We start from the raw sequence: 17,799 nt of genomic DNA on the forward strand, positions 1-17,799 counted from the left end.
CATTCTTGAGATGCTGTAGATACTGTGAGAAAAAATTAACTGCGACTCGAAGGAGGAAAACCATCACCAATTTTAAACTAAAGCTGACAGATAGGCTTGCCTCACCAAATGGAGCTTTTTCTTGTCTTTATTTATGCTCGCTAGAGGAAGGTGGTAATCTGTGCAGCTTCACAGACTTTGATAAGGGCACATAAATTTATACCAGAAGATGATCTGGCACAGTGATTAGCATCCAGTTAATTTCTGTATTTGTATAATGTGAACCATGATTTGTTGCCAGAGCTTTCAAGCATTCAGTAACTGAATCCTGCAGGTTAACAATTTGACTTCAGAACAAATTTTTACATGTAAAATGCATGTATTTAAGTTTTGTGTGTTACTTGGTATGTATAATATTTTTATATACTTTTCCTGCATACAATATCATTTCTATGGTTTATGTAATGCATTTTTATACTCCAAATGTAAACAAATGCTTGCTAATCTCCTTGTATATTTTTATATACAAACAAATAAAACAGTCAACCTCTACTATGAGTAGTAAACTCATTGTCCAAATTCTAAGTGAATATGACTATTTGTTGCACTTAACAAAACTGACATAATTTCACATTTAATATTGCAAATTCCAGTAACCCCATAATCTCTGTACATGTCAATGCATTTTAAAATCTAGCTTGCTATAGATAATAAAAARGTACTAGTAACGACAGATATATTTCCTTAACTGAAGAACAACAAATATAATTTTGACCTGTGCCTTTAGATTGCACATAGTATTTTACCTGTGGAATTACACTTGCTGCTTCTTTCAGAGGTGCGGCCAAAGCCAGCAATTCTGTCATTGTCATTTTCAGCAACTCTGCTTTGCCCTTCTTCGGTTCGGAAGCTAACAAAGCCTACAGAAAGTTTAAAAAGAAAAACAAACAAAAAATATCATATATTTCTAGCCCTTTTCTTTGCGAGCGGTTCTCCTTCAAGTTCCTATAGCTACCTTATTACAGCCTACCTTATGAGCATACACAAAAAGTAAGCTTGAAAAAAAACTAAGTTTCGGTTTAAACTCTTCTTGTCTTGTTCATGGCCTCCGAGTCAGTAGTTCAGTACTGACTTTCCCTCTGCACTTAAATCATTGGTATATAACAGATAGTAAGTTATGACATTTACATTTCTGTTAATCTGTTGTAGCAAAAGAAAATCTGTTGTATTAACGTCTACTTCTATTTCCTATGCAGGCTTTTCTTTTTTTTTGCTTTATAATATCCACATGTTGGYCATAAGCTGGCCAAAGAATAAATCCTGACTTGCAAAATAAATAAGTGCACAAAAGCAGCGGTYCATTTTTAAAAGCAGACATGCAAAGCATCCACCTCTAAACAGTAATAACTCAATGGGTAGGACACTCAGCTGAGATGAAAATGCTCTAATTCCACCCACCAAGAATTCAACTCTTATTTCACTCTTTGTTAGTATTTCCAGCTGATTTTTTTTTAGCTTYGCAAGAAAATGGATAATCATAGATTACTTATTTCTAATTAAAAAATGATTACCAATCTGAGCTGTGTAGCCCAGAGTCTGTTCAGGATATGTTCAAAAGGAACATTTAATAACACATTACACTGCATGAAAACAACCAAACTGAAAAAGCCTTCAAAGTGCTTAGCTCTTAAGTGTGGATATTAAGACACATATTTGAAAGTAGTCCCTGCCATTTTAACAATGGTTTTAATGACCGGAGAAAAAMCAAAAACAAACCAACGAAACCCCCTCCCCACCACACCACACAACTGGGAAAATGAGGTTATCACTACAAACTCCCTACCCTAAAAATGCTTAGGTCATAATCAGCATTTTCCCACCATTTCCTTTGCATCCATTTGTATTATTAGGTAACAATATTACTATTTTAAAGAGGTCATTTAGAATGACTATAAYCTTAAAAATTATGCATAACCATTACAATAAAAACAGTTCACTAAATCAAAAATAARTATCACAGGACACAGATGGCAAAGAGACCACGCAGAGTCGTGATTTTATGCATTAATAAAATGACCTTATAAGACTACTACACTATGCATGAGATTTTTTTATTTTTATAACCTAAATGTAACACACTGTTGAATAGCCAGAACTATTGCCAAAGAGCAGCATCACCTTATTATAAACTTATAGTTCAAACATCATTAGACTGAAAACAATGCTAGCTTCAATTCTTCTTATTAGGTGCCTAGACAAACTTCAGGAACTCTTCAAGAATTATCAGAACAGAAGCATCTCATTTGTTTAGCCCAACACCTATGGCACCGTGCAAGCTCTGCCATATGTACTTAGTAGTGTAGATCAACTTCAGACTGTACAAGTGCTTGCTGCAGTGGAAGTCCACGTAGTCCTTAACCTGACCCAGCACTACATGTTACACGAAGACTGGATTGAAACTCACTTGTTGTCTCACACTGGCACCATCAGAGCTGGCTGAAGCCCACTGGGTTAGAACCCTGGGGTGTGAATGGGGAAACCAGCAGACAAGAACTCACCAAATTCATTTTGCAGGGGACTTAAAGACCAAAATTCCTTTTAATATCTATAATTGCTGAAACTTTAAAAGGAAAAAGTTTTAAAAGCAATGCCCTTCACAAGGTTTGTGCCTTGTAGTGCGCACACACACGTGGTCAAGGCAGGAACAGCCATGACTGCCTCCAGAGACATCCTGCAAAGGCAGCTTGCTCAGGGTGAGACACAGGAGGTCGTGTGCTGGCAGCACGAGCTTATGCCAGGCAGTCCCCCACACTCCTGGAACAGGCTTGGGACTGTGCTTTAAATGAGCGGAGAAGGTTGCAAATCACTTACGTGGTTATCTTGGACTTGTCTCTCAGAAATCTGGCTGAAAATTAAAATGATGGGGTTTAATTTAGAGGAAAGCAATCACAATCCCCTTAAGAACAAAGGGGAATGAGAGCAGGTAATTTTATGATTTTGTCATTGTCTCTTCATAACTCAACACGCTCTGCTGTTCATCTCTCCCCTCTCTAAAAGGGAAACAGTTACCTGATAACATGGCTCATTTAATCAGGAGAGTCATTTATAATTTTGCAGGGATTTTTCACAGCGGCCACCCTGAGCTCAGGTCTTTGAAACACCAATCACTGAATCTCTTTCCAGTCAAAGATTCAGTAGACTTGCCCAGTAAGACTGCACCAAACACAGCTTAATCACTTTGTGTTTGCACAAATAAGCCAAACAGAGGAAGGAAATAAACAAACATTCACCAGGAAAAATAAACATGTAGATATAAGCATACATAAAGAAAATTAATTGATACCTGTATGTAGAATGGAATTCCAGCACTACGTCTGGTTGCACATAGCTTAGATGAAGGATCACAAGACTTGATTTCTTCCAAGACGTGACATAACCATTGCTCTGGCATCTTGCGCAGACTCTCAATGTTACATCTATAAAAAGTAAGCAAGAAAGAATCTAAGTCAAAGTAACTTACAGCAAACTTAAGMAGCACTTTAAAAATATTTTTATCATCTGCAAATCCAAGCATATACACACAGAAAAAAATTTAAAAGAAAGAAATTTAAGAGATTTTACTTTGTTCTGCCACCCCCCACTCCCCCAACACCTGTACAAATACTAGCCCTGCTTACTAAGTGTCACCAGGAGAGGACATTTCACTAAATGGAAAAACAGAATTCTAGCATCCAGCAGTTCACATTTCTCTTCTGCCAGAAACATCCTTATCCTTCTCTGGAGGAGAAGGCATAACGACACATGAACACATCAGTTGTTCTGTAGGAAGTGACAGTACAAATTCACACCTCTATTGTCCCACAGAAACTAACCCWTRACCCTTACATTAGCTAACATACACAACCATCTTTACAACCATACAAAACACAACTGAAGCCTCTCACAATAATTATATAGCATATAAATGCAAGCCTCAGAGCAGCAGAATGAAAAATAGCAAGTACCACTAAAAATTTAGTCAAACTTCCAGTAAAGCATCTGACTAGCTCCCCCATCATAAAATACTTCCACTATGCAGCATACAACTCAGCAGCACCTGAAAGCAAAGGACTTCCAAGGGCAAGCAGAATTCAAGGCTACTTCAAGCCCCAGTGTTMATCAACTTGCAAAAGACCAAATCATTAATCTTATGTCAACGCTCCAAAAGGATGGTTCTTTGTTGAAAAAAAATCTATTAACACAACTTTGTTATTAAAACCTGGCCTGTTAATTTGACAGGCATGATTCAGATTGTATAAAAATATTAATCACTGTGTCCAATACAATGGCAATTACCTCAATCATGTAGGATTTTTCCTGTCTAAAAATGAGCTATAATTAAATTCATAATTAAGCAGTGAGGCCTTAGGACAAGGTCAGCTTTTTTACTTGGGAGATTGAAATAAATAAGCAAGTGTAAAGCTAAAATGCAGCAGGAACAAATTTCAAAACTGAAATCTAATAGAACTCCACATCTGCTCTGCCTTTCATCATCTTTCCCTCATCCTGCTTCCTTTCTCTCCCCAAAGTAGGAATTTGGGCAGGCTAAAAACTCAATACTGGGCAGCAGGTGACGTTTTCATCTGTATTTAGCTCACTTTTGTACCTGAACTCCTGAGTCTTTAGAAAACAGTCCCCTTCCACCCTGTTCCTTCTGTTACAAAATAAACAGAAAATTAATAACAGAGAAACCAGAGGTCACAGGAAGCACCAGATAGATCAGCAGAAGCCACGACAGGTTTTTTTTTTTTTTTTTTTTTTTTTTCCTAACTCTTCAAAGACATCCCTTGGATTTCTACTGTGAATTTCTCACTCTGCTGCCAAGTCCTTTCCCCATTCTCTATGGGGACCTCTTCAAACAGCAGCCAGCATCCAAACTTCCAGTCCAGGAAGCTGGAGAACCAAGGCTTCCCGGGAAGGACCGCAGCTGGTATTACAACATAAAGGAAGGCCCCCTGTGCCCAGGCCCACAAAGCAGCAACCCAGTGCTGACAGCTAGGGAACCGAGCTATCACCTTCCTTCTGCCCTCCTCTTCCAGAGTCCTCCAGCAGCTCCCACTTCTCAGCCTCCCTCCAGCTGCCCTAGGATGGCCTGAGCTTCGGGATGAACCAGATGGATGCAGGTTCAGCAGAGAGCGCCCTCGAAATGTGCCGTGCTGACGATGACCCGGCGGCTCTGTTGCGCCAGGCTGTACTCCACAGTTCTCTTAAGCCGAGGCAGCTCGTCCTGCAAACACCTCTGACCGTGTCCATGGCTGGTCCGACATTCAACAGTTGCTWTGCAGCACACTGAATATTTTACTCTTGGGTAAATTGAGTCTTTTTCCCCTTTCAATAGTAGTAGGAAYAGGGAAAATATATTGAAATCCCATAAATTTCAGACTTCCTTAAAGCTGAGTTGCTTTGATCTTGCCACAAGTAATTCTACCTTGTAGAGTCACCCACCAAGGCTTTTTCCCCCCCCACTCTTTTTTAGTGTGAAAGTGATACTGCTTTAAAGTAAAAAATAGTAGAGACTATTGACTTAGCAATGGAGGAGACTACTCCCTTAAACTGGGCAGCCGCATTTCTTTATAGTCTGGCAAGAAGCATATTGTCTTAAGCAGCAGGTGGCCCTAAAATTGAAGAATAATAATGAAGCTGGTAAAAAGTAATTACCRATTCATTCTGGAAAAGGACATTTGAGCTCGAGACCACCACTTTCATATTATAATTTTCTACCAGATTTAGAAAACAGCGTTGATGACCAGAGTCCCATGTGCAAGTTCCTCCAGCTGGGGGGCCGCGACTGCTCTTCCACAAACCGGCCTGTCTGGCTGCCGGGTGCAGCGGTTTCACACGCACCCAAACCCGTGTCTGTGGTCAGGCTGAGCCCGTGCAGAAGGGCTGGGAATTCCAAGGTCCAGACACTTCTCTAACTCACAGGGCTGCGTTTTCTCCTATCCAAAATAAATGGTGTGTTGAGAACAAAGGGTCTGCCTTGGGTTTGGCTTTCCTGGATGCTGGTGGTTTGTGGCATGAACTTCACACGACTAGAAGCATTTTCTGTATGGGTATATCCAGAGTTCAACGCTTCCAATAGCTGTAATCCATCCTATCTAGGGAAAAGAGGCTTTCACCATTTTTCTCCCCTAGAAAAACTACAGCATTATTCTTTTTCACATATGCGATATGATTTCTATTCTTGTCTTTGCAAGGAGACAAGAATCTAACCTCAGAATCACATTCCTATTCAAGCCACCCTCAAAAAGCCCACTTTTAAGAACATCCTCTAACACTATTAAGACTGGTTTTCTCACGGACACSCTCTTTCTCACAGCAGCTGCTCTCAATGAAGCAAAATTTTGCACTCAAAAGCTCCTCGTTCGAGATCTCGCCAGCACCACCACAGAACACAGGACCTTGCTGCCCTTAGGGGCCGTCACCATCAGCCCCACTTTTCTTTTACAAAGCACAGAGCATAAGAAATGGAGAAGAAAAAACCACCAAGCATTAAAAATTAACATGCCTTGGAATTGAGCAGTGCCTTAATGTTACATATTCTACTTTGCTACCTTATAAACACTCCAATGAATAGTAAAAGAATATTTTTTCTCCTCAGCAGACAAAATTCCTTTGATTTCTAAAACAACTACCATTAATCTTGGACTACCTCACCACATTGATTTTATCAAAAAGTTAAAAACAGCTGTAGCCCATTTCAACATGACAAACCTGCTCTTAAGAAGTTTATGCAGAAGTTTAAACAGTGGGGAAAAAAAAGTGGAGTGGGAGCTAAGATGACCAGAAGCTGTCATGATTTGTCAGGGCACAAGCATATTAGAAAGTTCACTGAAGTCTAAGTAGACTCAGTCTGCTCCAGTTGCTTCTGCTTTTAAAAGAAATTTAAAAACTGATAAACAAAGAAAAACAGCTGGTAATGGGACCCACTATAAACTGTCGCAACATTTGATGTTTTTCAGTACTTCCTGCTTTTCAGTTACCCTTATCTTTATACCTAGCATTCCAGGTAGCCTTGAATTTGCCTAATATCAGTCTAGTGGRGTTGCAGCTATTTGAATCCATTCCTTCTTCCCTTAAAAACGCTGGTGGTGGTGGTGGAAAAAGCTTTTTATATCGTTATAGCATTGCTCCAATGGCTAGCTTATGGCCAAACTGATGGGAGATGGAAACCCTTCAAAACATGAAGTGGATAATACAGCACAGTCATCCATTTCACATGTTTATATTCATCTCCAGCATGCCTAGGACAACATCCTGTCATATTCAGCAATTCTTTCTATGCATTCTGTACTTTTTACCAACTTACTTTGGATTTTTTTGTTTAAGTATCTAAATAAATTGCAAAGAAATATCACCTGAAATGAAAATACTAGTTATTGGGCCAATAAGGTTCAATTTGCCACTGCATAGCTTCAAGGAAGACCAGTCTCTTTTGGGGGGCGGGCAGGGCAAAGTTTCACATATAAAATCCTATATAAGTAAGAATACAGAAAGTCTTAAATTATGTCAGGGGTCTGCAAGAAAAGTAATTGAAGGAAGGAAGTTTTTCTTGGTTTGTGTGGGGGTGTTTGTTTGCTTGTTTTAACATTACTGGAAGCGCCACATCTGATTCCAGAAACTGAGTGAAAAACTGCCTAGYGTGCTAATGTATATATAAACTGCAGCCAAGAATATCCAGCAGAGCAGTGTTTTGGATTCAGCTTAGAAAATCCTGGAGAGGCCTAAAACGTCCAAGCTGTATCCCTTTTACACGAGATTTGCCAACCAGAGCTACAATGAAATCACTTCCCTAAAAGCTGCCCACATACCTGGGAACACCTCACCCGGGGCCTAAGAAACAGCCCCACACGTCACCTGTGTGACAGGCGGGGAGGGACAAGGGCCTTCACTCCTACTTTCCCCACAAGCTCCTGAGAGTGGTTCAATAAAACGACACTCCAGAAATCAAGAAAAATAAGGGCATTAAGTGGCCTTATCTTCTTTCAAAGCCTAAGCACCATCTCTTAAAAGAAATGACACAATTCAAAGTTACAGCTTCATGTAACTAATGTCATGCCCATGCCCACGTGCCAGCGCACCCCAAACTCTCACAAAGTCCACACGATATCAAGAAGCTGCTTGCACAGCCCATTTCAGAAGTGAAYCACAAGTACCACAGTTGAGTAGAACAGCTCTATTAAAAACATAAGAGATTTTTTTTTTTTTTTACCTGGAGAGCATTTCTGTAAGCTGCACAAAGCCAGCATACGCTAACTCAAACGCGCCCCTGTGTCTCGACTGCAACAGATGATGCTTAAAGTAGTCCCCAATATTTTTAACCTTTAAAATACAAAGAGAAAGAGGGAAAGAGAAAGTTATTTGAAACTACATGAGCAATTCATTTACAAATGCAAAAGAATATGGAGTCTGCTGTTTCTAAATACAAATAGTGTACAGGCATTTTCTGCTACCACAACAGCCATAAAAAGGCAAAGTTTTTCTCCTGGTTGAAAAAGTCACATTGAAAACAAGAGGCAGTTAAAAGACCTATTGTAAAAGGGCACTTATTTTAAGGAAGACAGATATTATACTCCATTCTTCATTTCAGAAGTGTAGTTCTACAACTTTTTCCTTAAGAAGAAAACAAGGGGCAAAATATCATAAAATAACTCAAAGTAGCTATTGATCTCAGAGGAGTATATTGTAACGTTATGAARATCAATGTTCTCCCATTCTTTTCTTGGGAAACAAACAATCTTTCATGGTTCCCTTCACTCTTACCTTAAATTCCAAAGCTAGTTAGCTACTAAATCATAAAATCAGAATCAAGTATGTAGAAACAGTGYCAGAGAAAGAAGAGGAGTTCTAATGTAAAGAGGAGAAAAGAGAGGAACAACAAAGTTTAAGGTTTCAGGATTCTGCATGTTTGCCTTTTGACTGCTAGAAACAGCTCTAGAATAAAGGCACTGCACAGACCTSGTAACGAGAGCTACACTGACAATTTGAAAGCAACTAAATCGCTGCAACTAGAATTTCACTGATACTGATTCTGTAACTCCAGCAAGACAGCAAGCATGTAAGCTTCAAAATAGCTTTACAATACTACACAATCTCATTCTGCAAGGAGTTGCTTTCATATTCTCTAATTGACATCAGCTTTAAGGCCTAAATTAAATCGCCAGCATCATTTGGTTAAAATGCATAATATACATACACAATTCTATCACATATTTTTTTCCCCACTAATATTTCCCAAAAGTTCGTCAGAAAAAAAAAATCTTAAAGCTTTTATATAGAATTATTTTATTTTATAATTATATTAATAAGTTCTAAAAATTCTGCTTTAAAATACTACAATAGTCTGAAAGGTAATTAAAATATCAGAAAAGTTAATTCCATACCTATCTACAAATTATTTTCCACCCTACTCTACATAAATCATATTATCCAAAAGATAAAGGCAGAAAAGTTAGAATAAGAGGGAAGACTATGCATAACTTATTTTCTGCAGCATATGAAACCCACATAATATGAAACAAAGTATAATTTGAGCTAAAATAACTTAATCTGAGTGGACTTTAAGTCAGTTTATACATGCAGACTTTTAGCTTTCTAGCTCAAAGGCAGGAATAAGAGCCTTTTCTCAGAAGTAGYTGACCCACAGACAAACTCCCCAAGCATATAAACAAAACCAAACCAGGAAAACCATATACACACAAGTCAAATCACCGCCCTGTCCCACCAACTCCCTTACATTTTTAGAATATTTCATACAGATATTTTTGGACATGTAACTTTCACCTAAGTTTGGGCTTTATGCAACAGCCACACTTACGTCAAGTTACATCAAATTAAACTCYGATATACTTGCTTTCATTCCTACTAATTTGAAGAAAACCTACCACAACTTAAGTTCTCCCAGATGTCACAGCATTGATCCTCATGTCAATGCATGAGGATAGATCCCTAGCTTGACAGCAGCCCTGGCCATGGCACTCCTGCTCCTCCAGGAAGGAATGAAGAGCTGGAGCGGCACTCAGACCTTCCAGAGCACCAAACCAGTACCTCAAATGTCAGGAGCGCGGGCAAGCAAAGGAATCAGTCTTCATTGCGACTGTAAACTAGTGGCAACCATGGCTAATTCCAGGAGAGCAAGATTACATTAATGCTACCTGTAAGRTTGTTTGGAGCTTTTTCCCTCACTTTTTTATGGGTCCTTGGAGAAAAACTCCAGAGGTGCAACAAGAGCCATGATTTTTTAACTTACAGAGCAAGAGACTATTAAGTTTTTAATACTGAGACTTCCTTGTACTTGACAGGTTTCAAGGATGAGGCTCACAATCACTTCTGTTCAAGTGTCCAGGTTTACACAAGCAGAATTTGGGCCAGGGCTGGGGTCTGTACCTCTGCTGCCTTCTTTCCACTTTGATAAACAGTTATGACAAGCTTACGGCCCCAAAATCACCTCTCCAGGCAAGATAAATAAGAACTGGGGAAGGACTGAGTGCTCAAACAAGATGTTTCTCCAGGCTTCAAGGATTGCCTCATGATTGCAGAGGTCMTGTCACAACATCAACACACCTTGTGAGACATCATTTATTCTGGCCTACTTGGCTGTCACTAGGATAGGTGTCTTTTATGGRTGATACTGTTCAGAGCAGTTGTCCTACCAGGCAGAGCCTGGCATCCTTGGACTTCTCAGATCACATGAAGAATAAAAGACAGACCTTGTATTTGAATGGAGARATTCCTACAGACATATTAGACATTTCCTAAGACTATTTTTCAGGGAAATCAGCCAACAGCAACGCTGGAGAAGCTTTGAAGCCTGCCAGTTTAAACACTGTAATCCAAGGCTCCTCTGCACACGATGTCTCTGCACAAGGAGCTGAAGCTGTCCTGAGATGTCATTAAGCGTAGTGACAGTTAAATTTTGAGCAAACTCAATCTGTTACCCAGAGCACAAAAGTACAAATTTGATATTGCCCTGGTTTCTAGTTCCAAATAAAGGCTCAAACAAGAGCTCTCTCTCCCCCAGCTGCTTCCACATAAGCACATATTGTGAAGGCAGCATTTAACTGTTGGTGACACCGATTCTTGATTCTTMCCAACAGTCCCACTGCCTACCAGAGAGAACAGCTCTGTTGCACCATTCCTCAGCAGGGATCAACAGGTTTTCTTTTCACCTGCATGCTCAATGCAAAGAAAAAAAGGGGAGCCRCTGCAACCAGGTTACACTGAAAGGCCAAGTGGTGCTACCAGATTTTTCTCAGCACTTACCTAGCCCTTATTGAAGGCAGTAAGACCAAAGTTTCTACTGAACTTCTCTCCTCCTCCTCTTATTGTTCTTGTATCTATATTATTTATATATATATGTATATTATGGTGTACTGGCACAATAAAAATGTGCAACTTTAAAGGTCAGCTGTACATAAGGCACTAGATTCCAGTTCTCCTATTTCCGAACATTGAAAAATATGCGTTTAATGGAAGTCTGAAGCCACTGCAGTGCCATGCAAACTCTACCATTTTTATGATTAAATCACCTATTTTTGTACAGTACCATAAGCACTACTTTTGTAAGTGATYTTATATATACAGCCAAATATTTCCTCATTAGCATGAAAAAAATASGGTTTGAAACCAACTTCTTGACAAATAACATTCTTCATAAAAACAGAATGCAGACTTGTTGTTTTACAAGATGGTGTTAGAAGCAGGAAAAAAACTATTAAGAAATCTATACAAATAGGAGACACTGCTTAACAATACAACATTTCTGAAAGGCTAAATATTATTGCTCTCTAAATAAAGAGGGAGATGCTRCAGCTAGAGCTGACTCATGCTAAAATACCAGTTCCTGTTTGACTTGAAGCAGACTAGGGAATGCAGYGGAGGAAGCACATTGCTGTTCTCATCTGCATGGGAGAGCTCTGCAACAGCACAAGCACAGCTGTCAACCAGATGGAAACACAAGCTAGAGACAATGCCAGAAGAAAAATATTATTTTTGCGGCACTGCAACAAGAGCTAACATAAGAAATAAGAACTGCAGTACATTTTATATTATCAGTTTTACAACAGAATGCTTTAACAGCTACAGAAAAAATATTTGTTTTCTGGTGGAGGAAGAAAGTACATCTTGTGTGTCTCTATGCTCTATGCAAAAATGGATTTTGTGAAAACTATATGGAAATGAAAATATCATCAATTAAAAAAAAGAATAAATATGAAATATTCCTCAAATTCCTGTGGTAATTTCATTTCTTGTAAACGCTTCACTCAACATTCTACAAGAGATCCAGGTGGCATGTTAACATTTTTGATTTTTAATTAAAAAAATTTGGAGGAAAGTCATATTGCATATAATTTCTCCATAATTCAATTTCCCATGTCACRAAGGACAAGACTAAGATTTGTCAGMACGCTTCCCTCAATATCTGTRACTATGAATTTAGATCAACATGACTATGAATTTAGATCAACAGAGCTTTAAGTCAAAWCCCAGCAGCTATGATTCACTGTAATTAAAAGTGTAATTAAAATATATGTATTTTTCCATAAAAATTAAGATTCTATAGTAAAAAGTATTCCCCTACCTGTTCTACAGTGATCAACCCATCTGCAGCTTGAGATGCAGCCTGTGAAGGCAAAAGTTTGCACAGTGTCCCCAAGAGCAGAGACACTTCCTTCATGCTTCTCCAGCAGCACACAAGAACCATTTGAGCTGTGACATCGCACGTTTGCCTGTCTTTATCTTAAAGAGAAAAAGCAACAGATTCAATTGTGTTACCCAAAGTTTCATGCAAAGATTTTAAAATTGATTTTAGCCTGATCTTGAAATTTTTTAACTTGCTAAACCAAGAGATAATTCGGTTCTGTTGAGGCCACTTCCCTCCATGCCTGGAACACTTACTGTAATTTATGCTGCTTGGAAAGGGTAGCAGTAAACAACTCTGCCAGGAAACTGCTGTTTTAAAGGACAGAGGTCTCTTGATCAACGTTAACATTTGATTGCACATAGAACCACACAAATACCTCAACTTTGGATCCAGGTTCTAACAAATTCCCATGCCAATCATCAATCCATCACACACTACATGTTATTTATGCTTTAGCTCACGACTCCCTTACACTCAAGCAAAAGCATAATTTTATTTAATGCAGTGGCCCCATCTGGTGGTCACTACCAGAAATTCAATAATATATTTACAGGTTTGTTTTCATAAAACAAAACATATGGCCCAACCCAAGCTATTTTAAACACAGGAAAAATACACAAGGAAAAAGACCTAAATATGTTGAACTTAAAAAGCAAAAACAGTTCAGATGAGAACAGCTCACATTGACACACTGATTTGGAAGTTTCTCTATTGCTGTAAGCTTCAATTTCATTTTAATCCACAGCTACTGTTAAAGTACAGAAATACTATCTAGCATGTTATCCCTACAATACTTTGAACAGAAGCTTCTGCTTATGTAATTTCATGCACCAAATTTTATTGCATGATGAATTCCCCACTAGTCTTGTGTACACTGGGGAGGGAAATCACACTAACACCTTTCAACGAGAAAGGTGTTAAAGAGTTGCTTGACAGAAAAGGTGTTAGAGCCTACCTGGCCARCGCAGTTAAGCCAAGAGAGGCTAGGCCAAGACCAAAACAACCCTTTTTCACTTGTACTCTAAGAGAGATTAACCACAATCTGCCAGAAACACAGTGAATTAAGTCTTTTAAACCATGCCCATGAATAACGAGCTTCTGACAGATTTATTATCGAAGTGAAATGTTATACAGAGCAAATAACTTCCCACTTTGATCACCCACGTAAAATGTCTGCTCCATACAGAATAGCTTGCTTTAATTACTAATACAGTATTTGAATTACCTTTTATTTCTGGGCAAATATTTTCTGCTGGCTTGCGGTCAACCAGCTTTTCAGATTCCACTTCGCAGTATTCTCTCAAAGTCTTTGCTTGTATGAAATAGTCATTTGTGTCCTGTGGCTGTATCTCGTGCAGAATCATTTGCAGTCGATCTGCTGTTTCTGCACCTTCAACAAGAGGACTGTTTTGACTGCCAGCTTTTTATATAACTCATTTTAAGCACAAAAGTTATTAATAAACAAACCAAAAAAAAATATGATAAGCATGAGGATTAAGGAAGAAAAAAAGGGCTACACAAAATGACCARCTTCCCTGTCTTTGTAAACCACACATCAGATTTTCCACAGGAGAGCTTCAAGAGCTGTAGGACTTTAAAGAGTAGGGCAAGGAGCAGCTTCAAGATTCAAAGGGATCAAGGCTCCCCATCACTTTTGCTCACAAAAAGGCAAGGGTACGTCCTAAGGCACTTCAAGATCAACCTCAAGAGCCCACTGGTTGGCTTCTCCCAAAAATCAGAATCCAATCAGACATTAGAGTCCCTAGATAAGCACCAGCTGACCCTGATAGGCATCAGCTGAGAGGAATTTTGCTACCATAYGGACTTGCAATCAGTTGAAGTTCTCAAGAGCTGCAGGCAGCCTAAGGGATCGACAATCACCATGGCTGGAGTTATGCATCTCCAAGCATTTTTAAAAATAAGGAAAGAAACAGCTATGTACTTAAAAGTAATTTAAAGAAAAAGTGAAAAACTGAAGACCAATTCCACTCAGGAAATATTGCTTATATCTGACAGAAGCAACAAGACTGTCTTAAAACTAAAGCAAATCTTGGCCTAAAGTGAAAAATACCTCTGCAATCACTCTCAGGAAAAAAAAAAAAACAAATAGCATAGGTCAAGAAACCTTTTGAAGAAATCTGTTGCAAGAGATTATCAAAAGTTTTCCCACGCAGCTAACTATTTGGAAAATAAGCATCAGTTTCCAAAAGAAGGATTTATGTCTTAATTCCAGCCCCTCCTTGAAGTCATTATTGCTTTTCTGGATACATTTCTTAGAGTCCTGTCAGACAACAAGAAATTCTGGCAAGCCATGGGAGACACTGAGTGAGGAGACTTATGACTAGGATGTGGTGGGGGAAAAAGATCATGGTTGGATTGACTGCAACTAAGCATTAAAAAGCAACAGGACAGGGTAAATTCCTGTATTAAGAACAGCAAAGAAAACAGTTATCCAATACTACTAAATTAAACAGCAAGTATATAAAGACAATTCTTAATGGCTAGGGAAAAAAACAAAAACACAGAACTTCAGAATCAACTATAAATTACTTTACCTGAATCACTGTCCATTGGAATAAGACCTTCTGGGGATGAGCTCTGCACTACTGGAGACACTACACCAGAGAGTTTGTAGGACATCAGAATGAGCCTGGCCACCATTTGCTTCCATTCACTTCTTAATGCCAAGTTACTTCAAAATTAATTAATTAAATTTAAAACACGCACAACCATGAACTACATATAGCTATAAAATAAATGCATAAAATAGCTTTATATTCAAAAGAAACCACTAAAATTACTAACAATTTTGCAACACTATTAACAAAAATTGTAAATGAGGTATCCTTTGACAAGTTTTAAAACTGAGATTAAGATACACAAAGAAAGTATCATATAGAAAAGCCAATAAGACACAGGTACTGAATTAGGTAAGAAAAATATTGTATGCTTTTATGTTCTTATGAGTAGTTCTAGCAGCATCCTTAATAAGTAATAAGTTTTAGCTCAGTGGTTATTATTATTATTATTAAGTTTTACTCACCTTAAAGGTAATTGCTTCAAAGCCCCAGTTATACAATGCACTCTCCCATACATTGGGAATGATGCTGCTGCTTGAAGCAAGGACTTTTTGGCTTGAAATATTTCTTCCTCAACATTCGCTAACAAAATCTTGATAACTGAAATAAAAGGGAAAAAAAATAAAAACATTTACATTAAACATACACACACTTACTGTGTTTTCTGAGAAGCAAAACAGGGTTCCCTTAAACAGCAGCAGAACTTGATTAAGTAGTAACTCAATGAAAAAAGAAATGCACAGGAATTGGTCTATACTTCTCAGTCTTTTGTTCATTTTAAAAACAAGTCTGGTTGGTTTTCTGTTACCTGAATTAGAGCAATATCTGTTACAGCCAAGTTAGCCTACCTGCAACTGGGAAAAGTGTAGGATAAATCCTACGTTCAGGGACAGTCCTGTAGTTCATGAAGAAGTCAAGAGCTGTAACCTGTATATATGAAAGYGAAACTGGGCCCTTAGAACTTGGTTGATTAAGTAAGCATTTCAGTAGAGTATTAAAGATCAAAAGCTGCCAGTCAGACATTTATATTTTATTTAGCCACTAAAGAAGCTTCCCAGTTTTCAAGGCTACATATGCCTACTTAACATACACCATGCAGCACCTCAGTGCCACAATCAGAATAAACTGCAGATCCCAATAACGAACCATGGATCCCTCTAGTAACAAGAGATATTCAATGACAACAAGACGTGAGATAGCCCATGCATTTGTTTCAATTATGACAATCATATATATGTCTCTAAAGGATGATTTCAACGCATATGAAAAGGGCCATAAGTAATCTGCAAAGAAGTCCACAACGGCAAACACACACATGCCAAAAGAAAAAAAAAAAAAAAATTGACTACAAATTTACATTCCATGCTTTATTACAACAAATTGACCAATTTAAATTTTATTCCTTTTTCTTGCAGATTACATTATCCTGCTGCAGCCAGCCTGTTTCAAAAGCCAGATCAAGGAGATACAGAACCTCTCAGCTTTCCCCAATACTTACCTACTAAAGTGTTCTTCTCCACTACACTGATTGATTGATCTTCATCTATCTGAGAGTTGCATTCAATCCATTTTCCTAAACAAATACGCGGCAGCTCTTCATGATGTACTAACAAGTTCAACAAATATGAAGCTGTCACACAATCATAAGGCTTGTTACTCGTGCTAAGATCCATTGCTGCTTGAAATAAGAGGTCTAGATCTTCAGAATCCTGAAATAAAATAATATTCCTCATTTTATTAAATTTCCATATTGATTTAAGCAAGCTAGTTATATCCTGGCATCTGATAATCTGCTTTTCAGGAAGGCAGCTGGTACATATTTACTAACAAATATTTGTACATCCAAAATAAGAATGTGTATGTATTCAAAGATAGAGGTCAAGCCTTGAAGAGGGAGACGAGACTTAAAAAGCAGCATTCAAGCTCCACATGCTTCATAGAAAACCTTTTTTTCATTTTCACAATGTTTTGCTTTTTCTGCTAAGGGACCTCACAGAGAAGCATCATTTATTTCAGCAGCAGTATCTGATCAACAGTAGTTACAAATTTAAAATGACCTTTTTATTGAATAACAGCAAATAGCAAATTCAATGTAAAACTCCAGAAGACCAGCAGAAAGGGAAACAAGCAGAGCTGAGCACCTGGAGATACTAGAGCAATTGGATCAAATGCCCCAGGCTCTTTCAAGATTATCATTAAGGAAGGATTTTGCATTACCTATTTCTTTAAGATATCTACCTATCTGAAAGAAACATATTGTCTCAAGCAGGTATCTCGGGGTATATTCTCTCCTAGTATTACAGTGTGTTTAGTAAACAGTTCAGAGTCCTACTTAATGAACTTTCTGAACTCTTCCAAGTGTTTGTGAAACAAGCCTCCACAGGCAAGGTAACAACATACAGAAAGAGACTGGAGACATATGCTACTTCAGACTACTTGATCTAACTTTTAATTTGCAGAAATTATGCCTTTAATATTTAAGGTTGGAAGGGACCTCTACAGATCATCTAGTCCAACCTTCCTGCTCAAGCAGGCACACCTAGAGCATGTGGCACAGGG

The 17,799-nt window shown here is 38.3% G+C and overlaps 1 protein-coding gene across 3 annotated transcripts in view; it reads right to left on the bottom strand.

The window, feature by feature from the left end:
• Positions 1-17,799, bottom strand: part of THADA (THADA, armadillo repeat containing) — a 142,026-nt gene that overhangs the window by 107,707 nt on the left and 16,520 nt on the right. For 2 of the 3 annotated variants that reach the window (XM_026046261.1, XM_026046260.1), the window contains exons 10-17: positions 16,739-16,949; positions 15,705-15,840; positions 15,217-15,353; positions 13,887-14,051; positions 12,599-12,756; positions 8,231-8,340; positions 3,323-3,455; positions 786-899 (exon numbers count right to left, since the gene is read on the bottom strand). In XM_026046261.1, coding sequence (XP_025902046.1) covers positions 786-899; positions 3,323-3,455; positions 8,231-8,340; positions 12,599-12,756; positions 13,887-14,051; positions 15,217-15,353; positions 15,705-15,840; positions 16,739-16,949 — 1,164 coding nt within the window. The remainder of the gene's footprint in view (positions 1-785; positions 900-3,322; positions 3,456-8,230; positions 8,341-12,598; positions 12,757-13,886; positions 14,052-15,216; positions 15,354-15,704; positions 15,841-16,738; positions 16,950-17,799) is intronic. The other variant, XM_026046262.1, reaches the window with a different exon arrangement.

Source organism: Nothoprocta perdicaria, unplaced genomic scaffold (assembly GCF_003342845.1).
Source record: "Nothoprocta perdicaria isolate Ctin4 unplaced genomic scaffold, notPer1 scaffold_43, whole genome shotgun sequence".
Lineage (NCBI taxonomy): Eukaryota > Metazoa > Chordata > Aves > Tinamiformes > Tinamidae > Nothoprocta > Nothoprocta perdicaria.